Genomic DNA, 26,855 nt, shown 5'->3' with positions numbered 1-26,855 from the left:
CACCACAGTTCAAAAGCATCAATTCTTCGGTGCTCAGCCTTCTTCACAGTCCAACTCTCAAATCCATACATGACGACAGGAAAAACCACAGCCTTGACTAGACGAACTTTTGTTGGCAAAGTAATGTCTCTGCTTTTGAATATGCTATCTAGGTTGGTCATAACTTTCCTTCCAAGGAGTAAGCGTCTTTTAATTTCATGGCTGCAGTCACCATCTGTAGTGATTTTGGAGCCCAGAAAAATAAAGTCTGACACTGTTTCCACCGTTTCCCCATCTATTTCCCATGAAATGGTGAGACCGGATGCCATGATCTGGTTTAATCACCTCCAATTACATAGTATTCCAAGTAGAAATAAAATTAACCTTTATATAGCACACTTTTAGAGGATCTCTTGCTTATTTGTAAGGGGTACAAACTTGTTAGACCAAAAAGCAACCCATGCAAATGCACAAAGAGGCTGAAGTGAATAATCTTCTGAGGCTGTATACCTTTCTGAATGAGAGAATAGAGCAGAGTTTGGTTTTGCGAATGTATTTTTGAATAAAATGCTAGTGCCATGGAGTCTTGAAGGAATTGCTCAAATATGAAGATGGCCTTTGTCTTTTGCTTTTAAAGAGTTGTCCTCTGACCGGCATTGGATCTTTATAAAAAATGTAGTATGCTATCTTCAGATTTCATGGTAATGCCCTTCTGTATTACCTAAAATGTACTGATTTGGATAACTTCATCCTTGGTTTTCTGTAGTGGTAAATGCTTAGCAACCAGCTCCTTAGGGGTGGTGGGGAAGAGGGCTGATCTGTAGCATTTGCCATTTTCCATGGTGTAAATTCTCTCACCATAGCCAATTTCAGGCTGCCAGCATCATCGTCAACCAGCTACCATAATTTCTTGAAATTTCACAATGAGTTCATGGAATCTGGTCCAAGCCATCCCCAGCATGTCACTGACTTCCCTGTATTATATGTCTCAACACCTAAATACCACCACTCCCAACACATAAAATCTGCCTCCCCCCTGCCCTGCCCTGCCTTGAGCTAACATTTATGTATGAAGTGTGGGGAATGTTTTACTTATCCGCATGTACTAACTGATCAGCTGTTTCCAAAACTCTAACCCAGTGCCTTGTGTCCCTGTTTTTCTCTCAACTTTAGCTCTCTTATCATAACAATTTAACAAAATAACTTTCTTTAACTTTTTTGTGATTGATACAGATGTCATGAGATATTTAGGACCACTCATTCCTTCAAATGAACCAAATAGTAGAAAATGTTAGCATGATTGTTTTTTACTTATAATAAACTATATCATTCAGGTCTTTTCATCTATCATTTGGTAACAGAGATCTGTCTGGGATATAATATAGAGAAAATAATAGCATGTTTATTCCTTATAATTGGGAAAATGCTAGAGAGGGGACCAGGAGCTGAGAGGAGATTTATATTTTGGAAGGGAGAGAATGTGTGAGTAAATTAAAATCTTTATAGAAATTAGATTACAATTAACTTTTTTGAGCATTTTAATATTTTATAGAGCTGATAAAGTAGAAGTTAGAACAGATTCAGTATGTAGCACGTCTAATCTTTAAATTGTTGTTCTTTTAGGGAAAGAAAGAAGATCTGATGTCTTTTTGTAGCATAGTTACAAGTGCTTTTTGTTTTATTTTGTTTACATGGTCTTTTAATATGGATTCCTGGTTTGGCAAAATGTTAACTGGAAACAATTTCAAACTTCTGTGACTTAGATTTGTTGAGCCTGAGGTTGGTATTTCTTCACAAATACTGATGGCTTTTTCTTTTCTTAAAATAATAGAAACTTAAAAAAAGAATTGTGTAAAGAGAGAAGTGTATTTTGTTTGGCCTCACTAAAATACCACTTGGCTCCAACCAGCTCATATTTTCTGACTCTGACCATGCCCTGAAGCAGTGAAAGGGTAGAAGTTTTTAAAATGAGATTTGAATTTGGATATTTGCATTCCTTTCAGTTTTTTATTATATTGTTAGTTCTAGTTGGTCCAGCACGGGGAAGCTTGAGTGAATTTCCTTAATGAAACTTAACAGTAGAGACTGTATGTTTTCAAAATTTGCTTAGCTAGTGGCTAATCTGAAAAAGATTCATTTTTGGATACAATTGCTTTTTCAATGTGGTCTGCATTCTCAACATACTGTTTACTCAGGCAGTATTTATTAATACCTGGTAGAAAATTTCATAAATAAAAGCAGACCACTCAATAATAATGACATAAAAAGTGACCCAAATTAAATTAAAAAAAAGAAAAAAAAAAAGTCAGTCAGCTTTGATACTGACTTGAGCTACTTAGGATATCCTATGGGAACGTGATCTACTTTTGTGACATAATTGATTTGTGCATCACAAATAGAAATGGCAAGCCTAAATTTTGGGTGGTATTTGTTTATGCTTTCCTCTTCATGTTAAAGTAGAATACATTTTCCATAACTCAGTTGGGATTTGAGTCATCTCCTTGGAGTGGATGTAGCAAAGCACTGTCCAGGGTCGCACAGTTAACAGGAGAGCACAGCGCATGCTCAGAGAAGCTGCTTCCTGGTGCTGCCCTCAGTGCTCGTGCACTAGGCGTGGCTTCCATACAGGTCTTCACAGGGACTTCTCCCCAAGCATCTGGCAGGCTTAAAAAGCTCATGCAAACAATACACACATTCCGTCTTCTCTGAATCGGAGCCCCTTGTGGAATACGGACTAGCACCTCTCCCCACCCACAGCGCTGTCTCCAGCAGGGGAGCAGTCCTCGGACTGTGCGGAGGAAGTACCGTTTGCTGTCCAGCATCAGTAGTGGGCTTGCCAGTGTTGAAAGTGAATGTTATTGTCGGCCTAATTCAATAAATATGTAAATGTTTTGCTAAACTCAAGTACTATGTGAGGTGTGAGGAAAGTAGGAAGAACATCAAAAGGAAAAATAGGAGGAAGAAAGAATGGGGAAAAAAAGAGAAATAAGAAAAGATGAGAGGGGAAGGAGGCACTGCTCACTGGGCTTTGGAGTCAGGAAGATGGATTCAAATCTCAGCTTTATACTTTCCCAGCCCTACGTTTCACTTAAACCTCGAACCATTACCCAACTGTATTGAAGGTGAACAACAATAAGACATCATTATTTATGAAATAATGAAAAATCTTATTTATAATGGTGGTGGCTGGCTTATATGTTCATCTGGGCTGAGACAGTGCATCAGTTAGGATTTGGTTTGGCTACCCTGTGACAGAAACCTGTACAAAGTTTAATATGCAAGATTTTATTCTCTCATATGAAGAAGTTCAGAGGTAGGTAGTCTGTAGGTTTTAGGGTGGTTCCTTAAATTGTAAGAGCCTAGCTCCTTATAGTTTTTTTGCTTAGCCACTCAGTCTTACTAAAGCCAAACAAACTCTTCAAGGTTCGGTATGGCTGCTGGAGCTCTGTTTGGTTCACGTCTTTGTTTTAGGAAGCTAAATGGATGAAGAACAGAAGGAAGACTTCACCTTGTGAAAATCTCCTTGTAAGGAGGTTGTCCAGAAGTATCACGTGGCACCCTGTTTACATCTCATTGGCCAGAACGTAATCTAGGCCATACAGAGCTAGAAGGAGCCTGGGAAGTACAGTTTTACTGGTTCTCCATTTTTTTGAGCTTGGTGTATAGACTGTAGGGAGAAAAATTATGATCTTTAGAAAAATGTCTCAGAAGTTAAAACTACTATTAGTAATAATAATAGTAATAATAGTAAGTCACATTTAAGGGGTCACAGAGACTATCTTCAAAAATTTCTATGAACCATCTCATTTTACCTTTGTTTGATGTAGGCATTACTGTCCCTATTTAACAGAAAAGAAATTTGGTTTAAAGAAAAGTAGTTTGCCCAAGGTTATGTCAGTAGTAAGTGGTGGAGCTAGGGCTCAGACCCAGGCTTGTCTTTCTGGATCGCAAGCATTTAATCACTACTTTGTCTTCGACTTCTCAAGGTTTAACTTGGTAGTTTATACATGTCCATTTGAGATATTTTGAAACCTTCTATCTTATTTGTGGTTTTGTAGTCTTCAGTTCTCCACATGTTTTACCCAACACACACACATACCCACACACTTCTCTCATTTGTTTTTTTCAAACTTGTCAGTCTTTCTATGCTTATTTTTTTTTAAAAATGTGATTTTTAATACTTGGTTAGTTCATTGTCATTTGTCTTCTTGTATTTTGGTCAAGAGTCTGCTATTCAAGTTTTTGGAAGTTTATTTTCTGAGCACCCTCTTTCTCCCAGACGTAACCCTAAAAGCTATCAGAGAGAACAGGGTGAGAAAGGAGTCCCTACCCTGAAGGCATTTACAGTATAATTCTTTAGAGAATGGATTTTAGACAAGCCTCTTAACATCAAATTATACTGTGACACTCCATGTAAATCACAACTGACCTAGATGGACACACCCATTTGTCCTTACAATTACAAGTGCATCATTGTTACCTCTAAATGGCCACCTGCACCTTCAAAACATGCCTAAGAAATTAGGTAGAGTAAGTAGGCAATCCTATTTTCATACTCTTTGCATTTTCCCCTTAGCATGGTTCATATTATTGTTGTAAGTAGTAAGAGCTTAATCTTCTTAAAGAGGATGTGAGATTGATATGATATTATTTTGAAATGTCCACTTATAAAAATAATTGAATTTCTATTTTATGACATTTTAAAGAGTGGCAGAAGTAACATCCAGATGTTGATTAGAAGCTCAAATCAAACAGGAACTGGTGTCACATTTGAGAACACAGCCTGTCAATACAAACCTGTGTAGGGTTTACAACTGATGTACTTTTTTTTTAACAGGATCAGAGAAGTAAGACATTCCATCTGGTAGGTTATGAAAAAAGGGAACATTACCCAGGGATATAAGGTTGATGACACCATCTCCTACACGACTTCCATTTAATCTAATCTTTGTACTTAGAAATCAGACATTGAGAAAAGGGCCAACAAGGATTCTGGTTCTGGTTATTTCTCTGCTTTGTTTCTAATGCACTTTATGCTTAAAGTTATTTTTTAAAGAAGTCATTTTCTGCCTATTTGGGAGCTACTTACAAATTATTGTGCCCTGTTCCCTGATTCTGTATCTGCAGAAACATTTTGTTTCATAATGGAAAGGTGATTTTTTAAATTGGCATAAATATACCATCTGCCCCTGGGATTTATCTAGATGTGTTCTTTCCTAGTCTTTAAGGTATAGTACTTTGTTAAAGGAGCTCCATCGGTTTGAGTTGTCAGTTCTATTTTGCTCATTTAGGTTATTTGACATATAGCTTGTGTCCTGATATTTTAATCAGTAATGAGTTTCCAGGCTTTCCTAATAGTCCTTTTTATCTTTGATAAAAGATAAAATTAACTAATTAACTTTACCTGGTCATGGAAAATTTACATTTTTAATTGTCCTTGAGATAATGGGCTTCATTATTGCCTTGAATGAATTTTTCTTTGAAAACTTACTACCATTTGGTTCTTACTGATAATGAAAAATAGCTCTTGTGAAGAGTGTTAGAATTAAAAAGAATTTTTAAAGGCCTTTCTACATTGCTTGCAGACTTTACTGTGAAACTGAGGGAAGTGGCTTATGCTCATTCATGTTTTCATGTCACTAGGGATTCTGCAGTAAATGTGTCAGACATGATTTCCTCCCTCCTGTCACATTATGGGGAAGAAATGTTTGTTATGGATGAGGGAGAGATGGAGACATGTTTTTATAAGAAATATGTAGCCCAGAGAACTTAAGTGCCTTGCCCAGAGTCATTGAATGTGATAGAATTTGGATGTGTAACTGATGACTAAACTGAAGAGCAAATAAGGAGACTTTAAAGAGTCTTAGAAAGTGACCAAAGGGTTGGATTTTTTTTTTTTTTTTTTTTTTTGTAGATAACAGGTAGCCAGTAGAGGTTTTGGATTGGAGTGGAGATATAGTCAAAGCTTTTAGAAAAATATATTCTCATAGTGAGGTGCCAATTCAGTGAATCAAGGTTGTTAGAGATGTGAACCAACCGAGAAACTATTAATAATTTTACATTTAAGAGAAAGTCCTGAAATAATGGAATGAATGGTAGCCAGGCTGGGATGGGAGAAATAGAGAAGACTCTATATTGGGAAAATGGGGGGAGGACTTGGTAGCTGATTGCATAAAAGGAAAAGAGAAGTCAATGATGTTTGAAAGAAGAACTTGGTAATATCCCATAGCAGTATGCACTTAGCATCAATTAAGAGAAGCCCAAATGTCTAATCAGGTGATTTTTCTCTAAGATCCTAACTTGATGACTGTCTCTTAAGAGTATTTCCTAAACACAGGGACCATGTTCCTTCCTGCTCTCTTCACTCTGAATCCAGCCTAAGCGTTGCTTCCTGTGTTCTGGTCTGTCCTGAGGGAGGAAGGAGTAATTCTCCCGAAGATTTGAAATTACAAGAAAACAGAGCTAAGGTTATTGCTCCAAAGTGGGTCTCTTCCTGAATGTGTGAAACGATAGGACAAGTCTGTGGCATGTATGGACTGTTGACTCAGTGGATTGCTTCCTAGGCATTTTTTGTTGACCACAACTCCCGAACCACCACTTTCATCGATCCCCGACTCCCGCTTCAGAGCAGCAGACCCACGAGCGCACTGGTGCATCGACAACACCTGACCCGGCAGCGCAGCCACAGCGCAGGCGAGGTGAGTCCCAGCTGTAGCAAGCGACCTGTTGGTTGGTAGGAATGCAGGATGTGGGATTTATTGAATATTGCTGGCTCTTTCATATTGCTTTGTTTTCCTAGTTTGAGACTATCATTTGGAGGCTGAAAAGTACTGGAATGTTGACAGGGCTTCTCTGGAAACAAATAGAACCTAAATTGCAAGTTTAAAAGTAAGACATTAGAAGAAAGGTTGAAGAAATTAGATTTTTTTTTTTTTTAAAGTTCAGTGGGTGATGAGAGAAGATTCATAATGCAATACAGTGTTCAAGAGAAGGTGTTGGGGAGCCCTTTGGCATACCTGATAGCAACTTCATAGGAAGAAATGAACATAGCTTTTGCTCCGTCACTCAGTCGTGTCTGACTTTTGCGACCCCATGGACTGTAGCCTGCCAGGCTTCTCTGTCCCTGAGATTTTAATTGGGGATAAAAATTGGGTTAAAGGTAGGGACGTTTCTTAAGTGAGGATTGCTGAATTAGATGAAAATCTCCAGCCTAGGCTATGAGGTTGTGATCCTCTCTAATCTTCTTTAAAATTAGGGTACATATGAGAGTTGATTTCTATACATGAAATGCCCAGAGAAAATGGGCAGAATTAAAAGCTCTACTGTACTCTACTTTGCTGGTTTGCAGTGACCCATGGTAACCACATGAGGGCTCTCCAATAACCTAACCAGAAAAGAACAGAAAAAAGGAATACTCTCTTTCTGTTTCCCTTTTTCGGTTGCAGGTTAAATAAATAAAAGAGGAATGTTTTATGTCAAATATTCTCTCCTCAGTACAAGACAAGAGGGCAGTAGAGGGTGAGATGGTTAGGTAGCATCACCAACTCAATGAACATGAATTTGAGCAAACTCCAGGAGATAGTGAAGGACAGAAGAGCCTGGTGTGCTATACACAGGACGTGGAGTTGCAAGAGTCAGACATGGCTTAGTGACTGACCAACAGCAACAATAGACTTATGCTTTGAATGTCATATATCATCACTTTATATACATTGTTTCTAAAAATTCCCTTAGACGAGTAGAATTAAGATTCTTTTCCTGCATTCCTTTTCCAGGTTTTGTCTATGAGCATATCATCTTTTCAGTATTATATTGTATGTCAAATATTTTTGTAGCTTCTATTATAAGAAAAGATTATGAATGCAATAAATAACTGGACTTGATTTACCAGAATTCCACTCTTGGAATTTCCCCTCACGATTTACATACTGGCTCTAAGGATCACGTGTGTTTGCTGGTTAAAAGTGCAGACATAGACGAGTACACACAAGAAGCTCATATAAAAATGATATATAAATATATTGCAGGATGAGGTATGCACAAAAATATGTATGTTTTATGAGTAGCTAATAAATCTCTACCTGGCTGTCATATAAACCATTAGTGGTAAACTGGATGATGCTAATACATTCACCTAAAAAGCAGTATAGACCTCTCACCTTTGGACTTTGTACATCATATGTAGCATATTAGGGCTGTGCCTGGTTTTATCGTGCAACCTGTGCCCTTTAGACACTTGCCTTATCTCCACTCCACCATATGATGCTGACTGTTCAGTCTGATCAGAACAACGTGCAAGAGATTAGTAACTTTATTTATACTTTCTTTCAACTCCTCTGCCTCAGAATTTGAATTACTTCATGGTCTAGTCAGAGAAGGCAATGGCACCCCACTCCAGTATTCTTGCTTGGAAAATCCCATGGACGGAGGAGCCTGGTAGGCTGCAGTCCATGGGGTCACTAAGAGTCAGATACAACTGAGCGACTTCACTTTCACTTTTCACTTTCATGCATTGGAAAAGGAAATGGCAACCCACTCCGGTGTTCTTGCCTGGAGAGTCCCACGGATGGGGGAGCCTGGTGGGCTGCCGTCTGTGGGGTTGCACAGAGTCGGACACGACTGACGCGACTTAGCAGCAGCAGTAGCAGCATGGTCTAGTAGTAAGGATACTAAGGTCCACCTTAAAATTTGAATCACAATTTTTCTTTTTATGGATGGAAACTGAGCAGTGGCACTAAGATGACCCTATAAAGTCTCAGCATTTAGCCCCAGCATTGTTAAACCTTTGAGGTGAATGTGCCTTCTGGCCCAGCTGTTGGAAGCACGCACATCCTGTAGTAATTGCACATCTATCATGACTTGCCCACAGTCTGATGGTCGGTGTGAAGAAGCAGGGTGTCAAGAAGAACTTAGGCTATTCTAGGAAATGATGACAAAAGGCACCTTACTGACAGAATGGAAAGTATATATTGGTAGATTGAAATGATAAGTTTGGTGAATGACGAACAAGATGTAGTTAATGATCAAAATCTCCCCCAAGAGGAGATTTCATTGGCTTCATATATATATTGGCCTCATTTCTCAAAGCCAATAACTCAAGAGAAGTGCAGTGGGAAGATTCTAGTTACATTCACAAGTCTTCCCAGCCATTCTCTTAGACTCATTTAGCAAATATTCCAGGTAGTAGAAATTTGGGTATCTCTTCCATCCAACAAATGAATACTTATTGAACACCAGTAGTGTAGAAACATGGTTAATGTGAGGTATACAAAAAAAATGACAGAGAGAATATATAAAACTAACTATAATCCAGATGAATAGCAATACAAGTGAAAAATGCTTTATAGACTGTTAATAATGGCAGCTGCTTTTAAAATGTCCCCCAAGTGCTATGGCAGTCAGAGAAGGTGGCATTTGACATCAGCTTGAAGGGAAGGGAAAGCTTTATCGAGGAGAGGCTGTTTGAGCTGCACTTTGAAGAATGAATGAGAACATTCTGAAGAATAAACAGGCAGTGAAGGACGGGGACAATGTTTCCACTTTAGGGCATTTAGAAAAACCGTCACCAAACACCTAACTGAAGCAGTGTGATAAAATGATTATGAAGCTTTGATTGGGTAGTAGTAGAAACTTTATTTTAAAAGTATTGATTTATTAAGTAGTGAAGGGAAAACTGGACAGCTATGTATAAAAAAATGAAATTTGAACACTTCCTAAAAGCATACACAAAGATAAACTCAAAGAAACTGTTAAACTCTTAGAGGAAAACATACATAAAACACTCTTTGACATAAATCACAGCAAGATCCTCTATGACCCACCTCCTAGAGTAATGAAAATAAAAACAAAAATAAACAAGCAGGGCCTAATTAAACTTAAAAGTTTTTGCACAGTGAAGGGAACTGTGAACAAGGTAAAAAGAAAATGCTCACAATTAGAGAAAATAATAGCAAGTGAAAAAAACTGACAAAAGATTAATCTCCAAAATATACAAGTAACTCATTCAACTCAATACCAGAAAAGCAAACAGCCCCATCCAAAGGTGGACAGAAGTCCTAAACAGACATTTCTCCAAAGAAGACATACAGATGGCTAACAAATACATGAACAGATGCTCAATATCACTCATTATTAGAGAAATGCAAATCAGAACTACAATGAGTATCACCTTACACCAGTCAGAATGGCCATCATCAAAAAATCTGCAAACAATAAATGCTGGAGAATGTGTAGAGAAGAGGGAATCCTCTTGCACTGTTGGTGGGAATGCAAATTGATACAGCCACTATGGAGAATAGTATAATTAGTTCAGTCTCTCAGTCACGTCTGACTCTTTGCAACCCCATGGACTGCAGCAGGCCAGGCTTCCCTGTCCATCACCACCTCCCAGAGCTTACTCAAACTCATGTGCATCGAGTCAGTGATGCCATCCAGCCATCTCATCCTCTGTTGTCCCCTTCTCCTCCCGCCTTCAATCTTTCCGAGCATCAAGGTCTTTTCCAATGAGTCAGTTCTTTGCATCAGGTGGCCAAAGTATTGGAGTTTCAGCTTCAGCATCAGTCCTTCCAGTGAATATTCAGGACTGATTTCGTTTAGGATGGACTGGTTGGATCTCCTTGCGGTCCAAGGGACTCTCAAGAGTCTTCACCAACACCACAGTTCAAAAGCATCAGTTCTTCTGCGCGCAGCTTTCTTTATAGTCCAACTCTTGTATCCATACATGACTACTGGAAAAACCATAGCTTTGCCTAGAGGTACCTTTGTTGACAGAGTAATGTCTGTGCTTTTTAATATACTGTCTAGGTTGGTCATAACCTTTCTTCCAAGAGGCAAGTGTCTTTTAATTTCATGGCTGCAGTTACTATCTGCAGTGATTTTGGAGCCCAAGAAAATTTGGAGCCCAAATGCAAGAATCCTCTTGCACTCCTACCAACAGTGCAAGAGGATTCCCTCTTCTCTATACCCTCTCCAGCATTTATTGTTTACAGATTTTTTGATGATGGCCATTGTTTCCATTGTTTCCCCATCTATTTGCCATGAAGTGATGGGACCAGATGCCATGATCTTAGTTTTCTGAATGTTGAGTTTTAAGCCAACTTTTTAACTCTCCCCTTTCACTTTCATCAAGAGGCTCTTTAGTTCCTCTTTGCTCTCTGCCATTAGGGTGGTGTCATCTGCATATCTGAGGTTATTGATATTTCTCCCGGTAATCTTGATTCCAGCTTGTTCTTCATCCAGCTCTGCATTTCTTATGATGTACTCTGCATATAAGTTAAATAAGCAGGGTGACAATATATAGCCTTGATGTACTCCTTTCCCAATTTGGAACCAGTCTGATGTACCATGTCCAGTTCTAACTGTTGCTTCTTGACCTGCATACAGTATAGAGATTCCTTAAAAAACTAGGAATAAAATTACCATATGACCCAATAATCCCTCTACTGACCATGTACCCTAAGGAAACTATAATTGAAAAAGACTCATGTACCCCACTGTTCATCACAACACTGTTTACAATAGCTAAGACATGGAAACAATTAGATGTTCATTGACAGATAAATGGATAAAGAAGTCGTGGTACATATACACAGCAGAATATTACTCAGACATAAAAAGGAACATGCTTGACTCATTTCTAGTAAGGTGGATGAACCTAAAGCCTATACAGAGTGAAGTAAGTCAGAAAGAGAAAGACAGATATCGCATATTGACACACATATATGGAATATAGAAAGATGGTACTGACGAACCTATCTGTAGGGCAGCAGTGGAGACGCAGACATAGAGAAGAGACTTGTGGACCCAAGAGGGGAAGGAGAGGGTGGGATGAATTGAGAGAGCAGCTTTGAGACATCTACATTGCCATATGTAAAATTAGATGGCCAGCGGAAATTTACTGGATGCAGGGGGCTCAAATCTGGTGCTCTGTGATAACCCAGAGGGTGGGATGGAGTGGGAGGTGGGAGGGAGGCTCAGGAGGAGGGGACATATGTACACCTGTGGTTGATTCATGTTGATATACGGCAGAAGCTAACACAATATTGTAAAGCAGTCATCCTCCAATTAAAAATAAACAAATTAACTAAAATTTAAAAATATAAAAATAAAACAAAAACTCATTAAAAAATTAATGTACAAATTTATAAATCCAGAAAGTTATTTTGCCTCTTATTCTCTTAACTCTCTCATATGATTGTTCTACCGTTGTCATGAAATATTTCTGTAACGTGGGGGGAAAATGCTAAAACAGAAGCTAAAGCAGTGTTAGAGTTTTCTGGTAAGACTATTAATGGACATTTTTGTTTATCTACTTATATATATGAGTTTCTAAGTCTATAGTAGGTAAAAAAACTAATTTGGGTTGGGGCAACCCTATTTAGCTCCTCCACACCTGCTATGATTAGCTCGCTGGTGTGGGAGGTTCAAACCAGAAAGAGCTGTTGCTCTGGGTGCACTAATAAGCACGTAAAATTGCTTCTGAGGAGATAATACTCAACTCAGAAACCCTCACGAAGACTGCTGCTCTTCAGCTCCTCCTCTGCTGAGGCAAGGGATTCCCTGACTTGCTTGGCCAAAAGAAGGCATATCCTAGCACTGCCCCAGTGAATTCTGTCACACCCAAGTGTTCTCTCTGGTATATTGTTGCAGGTCTGTGGTCTGTCAGGTAGAAGTTAATTCAGAGGAACATGTATTCAGCATCCACATCCCCATAGGCATATTGAGCTCCTTCTGTATGCTTGGTCAGTAGTCACAGCCCTGGCCCCTCTCAGGGACATGGATACCCCAACCGCTCCCCTCAGTTCAGCAACTGAAGCAGAGGTTTTGAGAGTCTTGTGTCCGCTCTTCAAGCTAGCCTCTGTTCTGATCAGTTGGTACTTAGCAATGCTCGTTGTTGGTGTTCTGAACAACTTGGCTAAGGACACCGTTGTAAAGTACTCTGGGATTTAGTGTAGAACATAAACACTGCTTATGTCTGCAGGTAGGAGAAGATTCTCGACATGCAGGACCACCAGTTCTTCCCAGGCCGTCGAGTACGTTCAATACAGTCAGCAGGCCGCAGTACCAGGACATGGTTCCAGTGGGTATGTCACCTCTTCCCCAAAGTCTTCATGTTTGCTTTCATGTCAGTGTGCACCACGCATTCTCTGCTGATACTTCCCTGTTGTCAGCCTCTCTGTACCGAGGAACAGTTGCATTATCCCTAAAAAACTGATTTGAGTATCAAACACTTATGTCTTGTAAAATCCTGTAGGCTGAGAATTTTTATACTACTCTGCCTTTTCTGTGTGAAGTCTTTATGCTAGATTCTTGACATTAAGGAAAAATAGGTTGTTAAAGCAACTGGGTTGTGTGGCCATTTTAATTAGGCATTTGGACAAACATATTTATTTAATATATATCCAATACTTGAGACAGAGTTTAAATGGTGTGTGAGCCTGTAGTAGTAAGGATGACACATTCTTAAGGGGTTTTGTGGCAAATTCAGGATAGCAAAAGTGCCAAAATTGTAAAATATATTAAATGAATACAGGCCAGTAGGCCTAAAGAACAGTTTGAGTTGTTAGTAAAATGGTGAGGTTGAAGTAGATCAGTTTTCAAACCTCGAGCCCCTAAGGTAGATGGAATGGATAGGCTGGCAAATGGGCTGTTCCATTTTCAATTTGAACAGCTCTTCATTTGTCTGGTTTTATCTTAAAATTTTTATTTTTTAAGAAAGATTTACCATGAAATATAATGCAGTGCACATGTCCTAAAGAAGTTTGAGAACCACTGATATAAGAAGAAATTCTGAGTAGAAATCAAATAGTCTATATTTATTGTATAATTACTAATTTGATGCTAAATACTACACATAGAATTTTTAAGTACTATAAAATTGTAGTTTAAAAATTATCTAGTCTCTGATCTTAGATGAAGTGTAAAAATCTAGTGATAAGATTTCAACTATAAAAGTATGTTTATTATTTATATGTGGTGAAAAGTGCAGTTAGGACACATTGAGTTCAATAATGAGATTCCATTTTAGCAGAGAGTATTTTTTAAAATTTCATTCACATTTAACTACGATAAGCATGATGTAGTTAAAATTTGAAGTGGCAGATGACTAGAGAATTATGTTTCTTTTGACTGATATTTTTAAGTAAGGCATGTTTCTTGATCATATTTATGAACACAAGAGTATTAACTGAACTAGAATCTCTGGTGTTTGAGGATTCAGATACTCAGTTCTGTGATTTAAATGTATCTATATTTCAGATTAGAAATAGAAATGTAATGAAGATGAATTATCTTAAGTAAGCAAATTAGTTTTCTTGATAAAAGAATATTAGCAGAGCCTTTAATAAATTTTAATTACATTTAAAATTTCTATGGACATTAGCCAACCTTAACTACGATATAGATTTTCCTTTTAAAATATTATGTACATAATTGATGATGCTGGTTGTATTGTAGCTGTTGGTGTAGTTGATTTGGTAAAGAGCTACCCTGTGACTTAGTGGCATTTATTTCCACCTAGAATTTGGGAATGGCTTGCCTCTGCATTTCAGTAGTTGCTGTTGGCAACTCTTGCTCTGCCTCTTTACCCCTGTGGGTGGCTGACATTTAATCAGAAGATGGCTTTCCATTTCTAGCAGTTGCTTATGAGGTTGATTTTAGTAATAAGTCTCAGTGTCTAGAATCAGTATTAGTATCAGTATCTAGAATCTTGTTGGTGATCTCATCTTGCAATTTGATAATAAATATAGCTCATCAAATGAGTTTAATGAGTGCATAAATCAATCATGCCTAACATCTAAGTCCAATACTCATACAGCAGGACAGACACAAATTGGAATTTAGTTATCTATAGTGGTTCTAAGGGCTTCCCTGGTATCTCAGGTGGTAAAGAATCTGCCTGCAATGCAGGAGGCCCTGGTTTGATTCCTGGGTTGGGATGATCCCCTGGAGAAGGGATAGGCTTACCCACTCCATTATTCTTGGGCTTCCCTGGTGGCTCAGACAGTAAAAAATCTGCCTGCAATGCAGGAGACCTGGGTTCGATCCCTAGGTTAGAAAGATCCCCTGGAGGAGGGCATGGCAACCCACTCCAGTATTCTTGTCTGGAGAATCCCCATGGACAGAGTAGCCTGGTGGGCTACAGTCCATGGGATCTCAAGAAGTCAGACAACTGAGCAACCAAGCACAGCACAGGGGCTCTAAACTATGACTCTGAATACAGGAAATATTAATCAGGAAAACAAAAGAAGTCTGGATTTATGTGAATAAAACTAACAGATTTGAAAATATTGTTACATACTATATATATATATATATATATATTTTTTTTTTTTTTTTCCAGCTTACAATGACAAGATTGTTGCATTTCTGCGCCAGCCCAACATCTTTGAAATTCTGCAGGAACGTCAACCTGATCTTACCAGGAATCACTCACTCAGGTAACCAAAATATTGGTATTTAATTCAAGTTGCATAAGCCCCAACTATTAAATCTTCAGTAACACTGATAATCGTCTTGGAGATTCACTTTTGCTTTCTGGCATTCTGAACAAAGGCATCTTGTGAACAAATACTTCGTCACCAATATCAGATCAGTGCAGTCCTGGCTTTTCGCTGTTAAGTATGAGAATTGAATGAAGTTGACTAAAGAACCTAGAACCATCTTTAAAGAATATGAAAAAGAAACAAACTTTCACAGCCAAGAATGCATCCTAGATGTGTAGATTATAATGAATATAGTAAGACACTAACTATTTGGATGTAACATGAATAAGCAAAAGTAGCATAATGTTTATTGAATTGAGACATAAAATCTTAGACTTGGCACTGACATTTTTCCATAATAAAAACACAAAGGAACTCAAAGAAGAAATCTGATCCTCTCCAGAGTCCGGCATTCCCCTGTATGACCCCTGTCTTCTGAACGACTCTTCAGTGCATCATGCTTCAAACCCAGTTTTACTTTCCTGAATACATGCTGTTCCTTTTCCCTGGTGAGCTCTTCTTCTGTGTGTGGCAAGATCTTTCTTTTTAAATTCAGTGTAAGAATTTCCATGGTGGACTCTCACTCTCATGATGTAGTCTAGTCTTTCTCACCTTTGCTGTGCTCAGCATCACAGAGGTGGAGATGGAGAGAATTGAGAGTTTCTGCTGAAATCCCACATAACTCAAAGCCCATTTAGTCTATATGCTACTTGTAATGGCAAAAATATGTTTGCCCAGTGGTGCCATCCTGGCCCATGACAGCAGTTCTCAAATACTGTTCCACTGAGCTGTGTCGAACTGTTTTTGTCAGTATTACTGGGGAGTTTTATAGAGTCCAAAATGCCAGGTCTTGCTTCCCTCAACTTATCTCCCTTCTCTTAATTTATGCCCTCTATCCTCCCATGCCCTGCCCAGAAATTTAGTTCAAGAGGTCTAGGTAAAGTTCAAGCATTTAATTTCCTAAAACTTCTCCACATAATTTCAATGGCACATCCAGGTGTAATAGCCTCTGGTCTAGACACTAATTTGATTGTTAATTATTTAATGTATCAAGCTGTCCTTCCTACTATTTTGGTTATGTGACTTTTGTGCTTTGACTTTTCAAGTGCTTATGCTTTATTTTCCAATTAGATTATAAGATCTTTGCAAATAGGGATCTTATCCAATTCATTATTTCTCCTTCCTTACTGCTAAAATATCTAGTAACATTTTGCAAATACAGTGAATGTATGTATATGTTGATATGGAGATAAATTACCAAATATCCTTCTTATGATGTTCTTAGTCTCTCGTATCTTAAAAGTCATCATTAAAACTTTCTAAAGTTTCTAAAGGCTAAAACTTCACATAATTTCAAGTATGATACTACTAATGTTGCTTATATAGAAATCCTGGTTTCACATAGTTAACTAACATCCAACTCAGGTATCAGTGTTTTCCCCAACTCGACAAGCATGCTGTTCTCAGTCAGGAAAAATTATAAAAATTATACAAGCTGTCATTTTATATATTTTATATTATAGCATCTACTCAGCAACCCATGGGCCTCTAGAGAGTCTTCTGTAAAAATAACTTTGCAGAAATGAGCCCCTCAGTTCTGTAATGAGAGATCTTAGAGGTTCTGGGCTGCAAAGCAAAACAAACAAACATACAAACAAAATCCCTCCTCTTTTGCAAATCAGAAAATAGGGAGAACTCTGTTTTCTCTCTTTACCATCTTCAGCTCCAACCTGCTCCTCCCCTTACTTGTAGTCAATATTCATTCCTCTGAAAGAACCCTGTCCCAACAAAAAAGAACAAGAAAAAGGAAACTCACAAAATTTTCCAGTTTTGCTCTGCAACTCTGCATTATTATTAATTTAAATGTCTTAAGATCTCTATTGTTAGAGAAATAAGATGATATAATCTACCTGAACAAGGCATCTCACATTATCATTATTCCTTAATGACTTGACAGAACCTTAACAGGTCCTAACAGAGGAAAAACCTAAAGGCCCCACTGAGAACTTCCAGTTTTGTTTATTCCTTCTGCTTTTTAGAGTCTTTAAAGTCTCTAATCTCCTAAAAATTGCTGAAGGTTTTTATTTTTTAGTGACACCTGGGGTCCTCAATTAAGGAAAATCTCATGTGATAATCTATTGCTAAGATATTATTTGATAGATTTTAAAATAAGTTTCCATCTTATTTCAAAACTTATTAATAAATTTCCATTTACATTTTCTATAACTGTTTATAGAATTTGACCATAGAAGGCTTGAGCAGTCATGACAAGTAGGAAGAAGCAGGAACTTCAATTAGTGGAATAATGTTGCTCTTACATAGAGTGTGTGTCACTATGTACTTTTTGCCTGAAAATCTGTTGATAGTTCAGCACTTTGCTTATCGTAACTACATGATGGGGAAGTTTGTACATCTAAAGGAACACTCTGTTTCATATAGTTAAAAACTGCATTGTAAGGAACATTCCCACAAATGAAGGCGGGGAAGCTGGGGTTCTTTAAACTCATATTTCAGTCATATATTTGATAAGAGATTTATGCATGGAATGGAACTGCTGAGTCATGGCTCAAAAGTAGCAAAGGTAACTGTGAGCCTATCCTGAGCTGTGTGTACATTGTTCCTCATCAGTGGCACAGATAAAAATATTCCTTCTTATTTTCTCCATAATATGATGAGGAAATAAGTGTCAGCCTTTGGGAAATTCAAATAGGTACACCTCTGTGCTTTGTGTTTTTTTCATTTTTCTCATATGATTCCTTGCCCTCCAGAAGATGGCAAGCAATTTGTTTAGTTTGTATCCATACACAGCTTTCTCTTCCTTGAGATGCACCTTGAATACCTTTTCCTGTAGAATGGTTATGGGTTTTCATGCATTGGGATATAGCTTTTGCTTTCCATTGCTATTTTTAAAATTCTGCTTCGTCTAACTTCATCTGTCAAGCAAATGTACATGCTACCAAGTTGTTTTCTCTCTCTTTTTTTTTAATCTCAGAAGAGATTTGCTCAGAAAACTCAACATCCAAAAGTTGTAGCTCCGTCAAATGGATTGTGTCTCATTGGATTACATTGGTTCTTAGTGAAAGAGAGTAATCCTACTAAGAAGCTCTATAACATTAAAATAAAGACTGATACAAAATGTTTTAAGATTTTATCCAAAGACAAATCTATTCATTAAAAACACAACCTTTTAAGAATATTTTATAGATGAATGGAATACGTACAAAGTCAATAAAATTTTGGTGTTGGTACTTGTACAATATTGTATTATGAACAAGGAACCAAGTACTGTAAAACTGACTTAAGAGTTGAGAATTCCCTTTTGTGTAATAGTTGAATTTAACCAGTGGATCTACTCCCTACTAACCTGCTGCTGCTGCTAAGTCGCTTCAATCGTGTCTGACTCTATGCGACCCCATAGATGGCAGCCCACCAGGCTCCACCGTCCCTGGGATTTTCCAGGCAAGAATACTGGAGTGGGTTGCCATTTCCTTCTCCAATGCATGAAAGTGAAAGTGAAGTCGCTCAGTGGTGTCCGACTCTTCGTGACCCCACTCAGTCATGTCCGACCCTTCGCGACCCCATGGACTGCAGCCTACCAGGCTCCTCTGCCCGTGGGATTTTCCAGGCAAGAGTACTGGAGTGGGGTGCCATCGCTGTCTCCACCCTACTAACCCAACTTTCCTCAAACCGTGATGATAATTATTTCGGACTATAGGTCAATTCCTCCATGAGTATGTTCTTTGAAAAATTTCCTTCCCGTGAGAATAATCTATGATGCTTTTTTTCTGTTCTAAATAAATTGGGCCATTTCCTATTTAGGTCACTAGTAAATCAATAAATTGGAAGTCAAGAAATTCTGAGCTACAAAAGGCAAATGAGTGTGTGTCCCAGGGTTCACCAGAATAGAAGCAAACACAGACTCTGACCTTCTGTTTCTTCCCATAACCCTATTTTAAGAGCCCTGGAATTTCGTTATTGTTCAAATTATATGGTTAATTTTGTTTTCGTTTTTAAAAACAGTGCATGCCATTGTGAAATTATCAAATAATACAGAATTTTGTGAAATAAAAAGTTAAAATTTCCAAAAGCTACCTTTCTTAAAACAAACCCCAGTGTTCAGAATTTCTAACCTATTTTTTGTTCAGTTTTCTAACAGATGAGTTTTTCTGCATTTAATATTGGCTAGAATATTAATCTCAGTTAACATCTGATCTACTGGTTCAAAATAGCATAGATTTCCCCTTGCCAATCCTTATGCATTTCCTGTTACAACCTGCCTAGCTCTCTCATCGTTTTCTCATTTGTTTACTGTTCTTTCAGATGTCTGAAACCAACGTGACAAACTTCTGAACTTTGTTTACCAAGTTATATGTAACAGGAAATCTGCATTGAAACTTTTTTCTTATGAAAAAATTACACAGGCTTAACTATTGAATTTTTTAAAAATACTTAAGATAATTCACTGACAACCACATAATGTTATTGGAGAGTCCTGGTCTGTTTCCCAACTGGGAGATCAGCATTAATAATGACACTTAAAAAGTAGTAGAATATAGATCTTAAGAGTTGAGGGTCAAAGAGACCTGGTTTGAATTCTGGCTCTGTGGTTTACTCACCAGACTTTGAATGAGGCATTTAGCTCCTCCAAGTCATAGTTTCCTCATCTGGATGGGGATAGGAGTTTCTAACTTGCAGTGTTCTTTTGAAGATTAAATGAGATAGTATATTTACTGCCCTGGTACTATGTAAGCAATACAAAGGATACAGTAAATTTAAAGTAGTATTATATTAGTAGCCTGTCCTTCACTTCTTGATTAAATCACAAGGACTCAGTTTAAAGTAATTTCCCCTAAATTTACTGGTTTTCTAAACCACTCTTCTTAAGATGGATCATATCTATAAATGCCATCGTATAATTCTGTGGGCGTAGTTAAAATACAGGAATGGTCTCTTGCATTCCATCAGTAATTTCTATGTTGGACAGCTTTCTAGTGTTGCACTTACACTATGTTCTTTAGGAAACTTTGTTCTAAAATTTTTTACATGTAAGCAATGAAACCAGCCTTGACTGCTCATCTGCACAGAGGAATGAGTCTTCTGGTTCAGGATTCAGTACAAATTACTGAGGGCCAAACATCATGGCAGAGTCATTGACATAACATTTTAGAAGTCATCCAAAGGTGAATTATACCCATCTTCTCAGACAATAATCTTCCTGCAGATCTAATGAGAGTGTTGAAATATTGTTACCTAGGATAGTATGGAACACAGATCCTTAGTCCTAGATCTCTATTCCATAGCTTCTGCAGAAGAAATAATTGCTACTTATGTTTTATGCAAATGGATATGCCAATTTGTTGTAGTATATAGATTTTTGACATGTACATCAAAATGTACATAATTGTCTAGTTTTCACATTTTCCCTATGTGGAATTTCATAACTATTAATTTTAAAATAACTAGACAGTCAATCACTTAAGGTTAGAAAAGGCCCAAAAGAAAAATTCTCATAGCCAAGATTAGTTTAGCTTCTCTTAAAATATTATACCCAGGTATTTGTTAAAATTTTCCATAAATAAAGTTCTTAAATATATTCATCTACTGGATATTTCTCCAAAGCATTATATTTTCTGACTAACAAAGGATTCAGTTAGGGTTTTCAAACCATTTTCTTGCATGAAGAATAGCCATATTTTAGGTATGTCTGTTCTATTGTTGATTTTTGCTATATTCTGTTGCACATATCAAAAAAGAGTTCAGCAGAATGGCATCCTTCTTCAGTAGCTCAGCAGATGTGGTCTCTCTGTGGACCAAAGTACAGTATCAGGAAGGATTCTAGCCTCAATGCTTTCCCTAAACCCAAGAGAATAATAAACCATTTCTTTAATCATAGAGAACAATGTATTACTATTTCTGATATTAAAAATGGATTTTAATGAAATCTGATTTTTACATCTACATTTAATTGCAAAATTATTAGTGAATCTTACAAAGCAAATAAAATATACATAGCCTCTATGTTAATAATGTATTTTTTGTCTTTCTCAATGAATTTGAGTAGTTATGGAAACTGTCTTCAGAAAAATTAATTTGGTTAAAGTTAAATGCCCTTATTTCAAGCACATTATCCTACATACAAATAGATACTATTAATACATCCCATTGAATAAGTTATTACTGTCTGTACCTTGAAGGTACATTTTATAGTAAACATTCTTGCAGACGCATCAGAGTGCCATTATACCAAAACTCAGGTATCATATGTGTCTGAATTTTATATTTACAATAAAAATTGCATAATATTACCATCTGTGCTTAAAATGTTTAAAAACATCTTATATTTTTCTACCATATGTTTTCTTACACTTATATTCCAAATCAAGTATAAGCTACATTAAGTCAAGTTATATTTTACTCATTTTATAACTTCTTACTTCTCATAGTACCTCACATCTTATATTGTATAAAGTGGGTGTTTAAGAAATATTTGATAAATTAATAAATTTCAAAGCAGTATATTTGGGACTTAATGATAGCCCCTAAAATTATTTACCTCAAAGGGATAAGTAACTACATTTCCAGTGTACAAAATCACATATATAAAGATACAGAATCCCTCTTTTTAATAAATCAATTTATATATCTTTGTATATTCCAATAATTACTTTAGATCCCAGGAAATGGTAGCATAACAATTATTTATTTTAAAAACTTGGCTAAAGTTCTCTAGCATGTAGCATTATTTTGAATATTAAGATGAAATTTTGAATAATGTTATTAACTTTTAAAATTACATTGGGGTTTTGATGGACATTTTTAAAAAGTTTAAGTTACTTTGCATATGATTAAGATATTTACAGTTTTCCATTTTTTCTTCTACATGTATAATTTTTCATGCATTCAACCTTTGCATTTCTTACAGTACAGTTTTCTTATTTATTTATTTATATAGGCACTGAAAGTTTTGTGTCTAGGTTTTCCAAAAGTATTTTATGTTTTTGTTTCTGTTATGAGTGGACTTTTTCTATAGTTTTCTAAATAATAACTGCCAAATCTAGAAAACTGCTAGTACGATTTTCTGGAAATTGGTGTCTCAAGTTATTTTTTTCATTTACCTTGACATTTTATATCACTGTTTAAAAAATACTGCTGTATCCTTGTCTACCCCTTTACATACTGTTTAACAGACTTGTCCATTCTAATGTTAATGGGTTATATTGTTACCCATTTGTTTTTTCTTTCATATATATATTTTAAAGTAAAATATATGCCTATATAACATAGTTTCAATTCCTGAATATCTTTTCAGTTAAAACACTTGTATCAAATACATAATAAATTATTATAATTCATACGAAAATATAAACCTCTAGCTATACATTTTAGCGTAACCTAGATATTCTTCAGAATAATGATGGATTTAGGGTACAAGCTGTTAAGAATGTCTGATTAAGGTGTCTTATAGCCACATGTTTTTTGCATGTAATAACTAAATTCCTTTTGTTAGTCTTAAAATAGTTTTGCTGTATTTTGCTTTACTGAGAATAATGTTTCCCATTATCTGTTAAATTATGAGGATTTTAAACCCTTCATGTGTATTATCTCTTTGGTCCTCACAGCATTAATTTCAGTATTACAGAGAGGCCAGAGTCTTATCTAGTGCATATCATAGAAGTACTCAATAGGTATTTGTGGAATTAACCAAGATAAATACCAAGATTAAAACAACTTGCCAACAATAGAAGCAGAAAAAGGAATATATGACCAGGCATCTAATTTGGCTCTATTTTCAATAGATCATTCTGTCTGTTGAAAAAGGAATAAATAATTATGAGACCTATCTGATAATATACTCAATATTTTGAAATTTTTGCAAGCTGCTATATAATAGTTCTGTGCTAAGCCTTTTATTTGCATTTGTTCATTGAATCCTTTCCACCAACCTATGAGGCAAATACTGTAACTATGCTTATTTCAAGATGAGAAAACAAGCAGAGAGAGTTAAGTAACTCTCTGAATTCTTAGCACAGAGCTGATTTATATCCACTTAGAACAAATATTGCTTCTAAATATATGACTAATTGATTTCACCTCTGTGTGTCCATAAGCATTGTGAGATAATAATAGATCTGTATTTTCAAACCTTACCTATGTAATGGGAAGTAGAAAGAAAAGTTGACCTTTCTACTGCTTGGTTCTTACCTCAAGCCAGACCATGCCCTGTGACTTAATCAGAAATATGAATCATTAGTACTGATTTTCCTTTCTTGACATTACTCCATCAGAAAAGTCATGGGGATTTCTCTAAAATTGCCCTGAGGCGATTTTTCACAACATATATATTTTTGAAGGTTTACTAAACTGTATACAGAAACCTTCTGTTTACAGAAGGAAAAGGTGTCAGAGGATGAGATGGCTGGATGGCATCACCAATGCAATGGACATGAACTTGGGCAAACTTCAGGAAATAGTGAGGGACAGAGAGGCCTGGCATGTTGCAGTCCATGGGGTCGCAAAGAATCAGACACGACTGGGTGACTGAACAATAGCAACAACATCATACAGGAAACATGTGTGCAGAGTCTGAAATCCAGACAGTGTTGTGGTTTAGAGGCATTGGTGCTTCTGATTGTTTTTGATCATGTGCCCTACTTTAACTGCACCAAAATGTTGGTTGGTTTCAGTGAGGCTATTTTCTGTGGGAATTCCGGTCTTGAGACTATGTTCCCTTGTCCTCAAATGATCTTCTGCTTGAGTTGATCTTCTGGGGTGATTCTACGCGTTGGGAGGAAGTGGTTACCAAGGTCTGAATTCGACAAGCATTTGAGAGACAGTAATAGCCAGCGACTTTTTCCTGACATGTCACTATGTATACAGTCTGGTATCTGTATGAATCTCTTAGTTATATAACAGTTGTGTTTTCTTATGAAGAAGTTGTCATTACCTGTTTTGTACTTCCTGCAGTGGGTTCTGGTTTAGTAAATAATGTTAGCTTTCTGGTTCTCTTTTCTCCACCACAACAAAAAATGGTATAAAGATACATTTATTCCAAATACTGAATGGACTCAGGGAAATTTGTTTGGAGCCAAATGTATTTTGGTATTAACGGCTCATTTGCCTGGTTTGATTTTGCTAAGCCCTTTTTATGTGCACAGCATAGTGCTGGGTACTGGAAGGCACAGAGATTAAGGAGGAAGGACTTTTGCCCTCCAGAATCTCACGACTCAAAATGAACTGAAGTTATAACTGAGTGGCTGTGTGAGAAAGTGCAATGCTGGAGGAAGTGCTGGAGTGTGTTGTAAAGGGTACAGTGAGCAACATGCCCATGAGGAAATGGTCCAATGATAAAATATTCTTTGAATATAATCTTGCATGCTCAGTCACTCAGTCATGTCTGACTCTTTGCAACCCCATAGACTATAGCCCACCAGGCTCCTCTGTCCATGGGATTTTTCCAGGCAATGATACTGGAGTGGTTGCCATTTCCTCCTCCAGGGGATCTTCCCAACCTAGGGATTGAACTTGTGTCTCCTGTATTGCAGGCAGATTCTTTACCTCCGAGCCACCAGGGAAGCCAATATAATCTTAATTCTCATTATAAACCACTAAAATTGAATAGAATTTCTTCATTAAGGTGAAGGCAATAAAGAAAGAAATTAGAGGATTACCACAGATTTCTTCTAACTCTGTAAATTTATAAAATAAACTTGAGTAAATATATTAATGTAACTTTCAAAAGTCCTTCTAATCAGAGTCATGTGAATCTTCAACAATATTTCTCAAACTTGTTATGGTTATTTCAGACACTGGGTGGACTCATGGAAATTTTTTAGGATCCACTCTGTTATTTTCCATCCTAAAAGGAAAACAAACATTTCAGACCTACAATAGTGATTTTTAACCATGTGTATTTAGTGAAACAAAATGTGTACAAATATAAAACATGCATAAACTCCATATCCTTACAGCTTATAAGCTATAAAGCCAAAAGAAATATTAAATTAAGTAAAAACAAAAAAAATAACATTTGAATTAATGATATTGTGAGAAGATTTTGTTTTGCAGAAGCCAAATCACCAATGTTGAGACCAGTGTCAGTGGAAAGATATATTTGTGCTTTTTGTTTCACTTGTGTTTGACTTGATTCTTTTGATTTTTGTGTCTAATGGTCTATCATATGCATCTGTGGCATTATCTTGGTCATAATTTTTCTTGCTTAACAAATAGCTTACTTTTATCTATGTGATGAGTCAATTCACTTAATAGTGTACCCCCAAGTACAATACTGAAGAAAAATATATCATTAAACATATCCTGTGATGATTCTACTGCCATTTTTCTACTTATAAACTAAAAACTTTTGTTCTTAGAAAAAGCCATAACATATGCTTTTTTTTTTTTTTTTTTTTTTTTTTTTTGGTCTTATTTCTTTTATTTACTTATTTTGAGATTCACTTATGTTGCATATATAGTAATAAGCATTTTTTGTTACAGAATAGTATTTCATTTATAAACATTCCATTCTTTGTTTATCCATTAATCTGTTGATAGACATCTGTGTTCTTCTTCTGTCTTTATTAAAATCAATGCTTTTAAAACATTCATACTTCACTCTGTACTTTTCTTTGGTAGTATTAAATTGCAAATTAAATGATCATGATGAAATAAAGCAAGGTAATATATGTGTAAATTGCCATAGGCTAAAGAGAAAACAAAATAAATGGACTTAAAAATGCTAAATAAAGCATATGTTAGAAAAAGCCATAACATATGCTTTATTTAGCATTTTTAAGTCCATTTATTTTGTTTTCTCTTTAGCCTATGGCAATTTACACATATATTACCTTGCTTTATTTCATCATGATCATTTAATTTGCAATTTAATACTACCAAAGAAAAGTTTTGTCTTTTTAAATGGTGAAAGAATTGCGTATAGTAGCAGACAGGTGCAGCTATCATATTTAACATCAAGCCCTGCTCATCAACACTCTAAAAGTTCACCTCTGATCACTTGGCAACAAGTGTCTTGTAAATGCAGACATGGGAGTTAAAGTCACTTTGTGATGTTTACTCATAAATGTCATCCAGCTTGTCCAAAATATGCTTACCTCATATTAGCAGTTTTAATCATCAAAGTGGAAACACAGCATTTTAAAATTCTCCTAGTATTCAAGATCACATCTGTAGATTTCTAGTAGGCAATGATGCCAGTTAAAGCAATGCTGGACTAAAGAATATTGGGCAAATACCTGATAACCAAGGAATAGTTCCCATTTTTCCCCCCATCAGGAAAGATTGGTGATATTTCTGAGGATAACTACCCACTTTTTTCTCTTCCTCAGCCTTGATCTTCTTTCTTGACAGTCAATAAACCAATGCCTTCTTTGTTTTTAC

At 36.5% G+C, this 26,855-nt stretch overlaps 1 protein-coding gene across 3 annotated transcripts in view; it reads left to right on the top strand.

The window, feature by feature from the left end:
• The window catches only part of HECW2 (HECT, C2 and WW domain containing E3 ubiquitin protein ligase 2), a 433,603-nt gene that overhangs the window by 341,603 nt on the left and 65,145 nt on the right, over positions 1-26,855 (top strand). For all 3 annotated transcript variants that reach the window (XM_055572982.1, XM_055572984.1, XM_055572985.1), the window contains 3 exons: positions 6,543-6,677; positions 12,959-13,061; positions 15,320-15,416. In XM_055572982.1, the coding sequence (XP_055428957.1) occupies positions 6,543-6,677; positions 12,959-13,061; positions 15,320-15,416 (335 nt within the window). The remainder of the gene's footprint in view (positions 1-6,542; positions 6,678-12,958; positions 13,062-15,319; positions 15,417-26,855) is intronic.

Source organism: Bubalus kerabau, chromosome 3, assembly GCF_029407905.1.
Source record: "Bubalus kerabau isolate K-KA32 ecotype Philippines breed swamp buffalo chromosome 3, PCC_UOA_SB_1v2, whole genome shotgun sequence".
NCBI classification, from domain to species: Eukaryota; Metazoa; Chordata; class Mammalia; order Artiodactyla; family Bovidae; genus Bubalus; species Bubalus kerabau.
The sequence above is the reverse complement of the archived record's forward strand: the minus strand, read 5'-3'. Positions and strand labels throughout refer to the sequence as shown.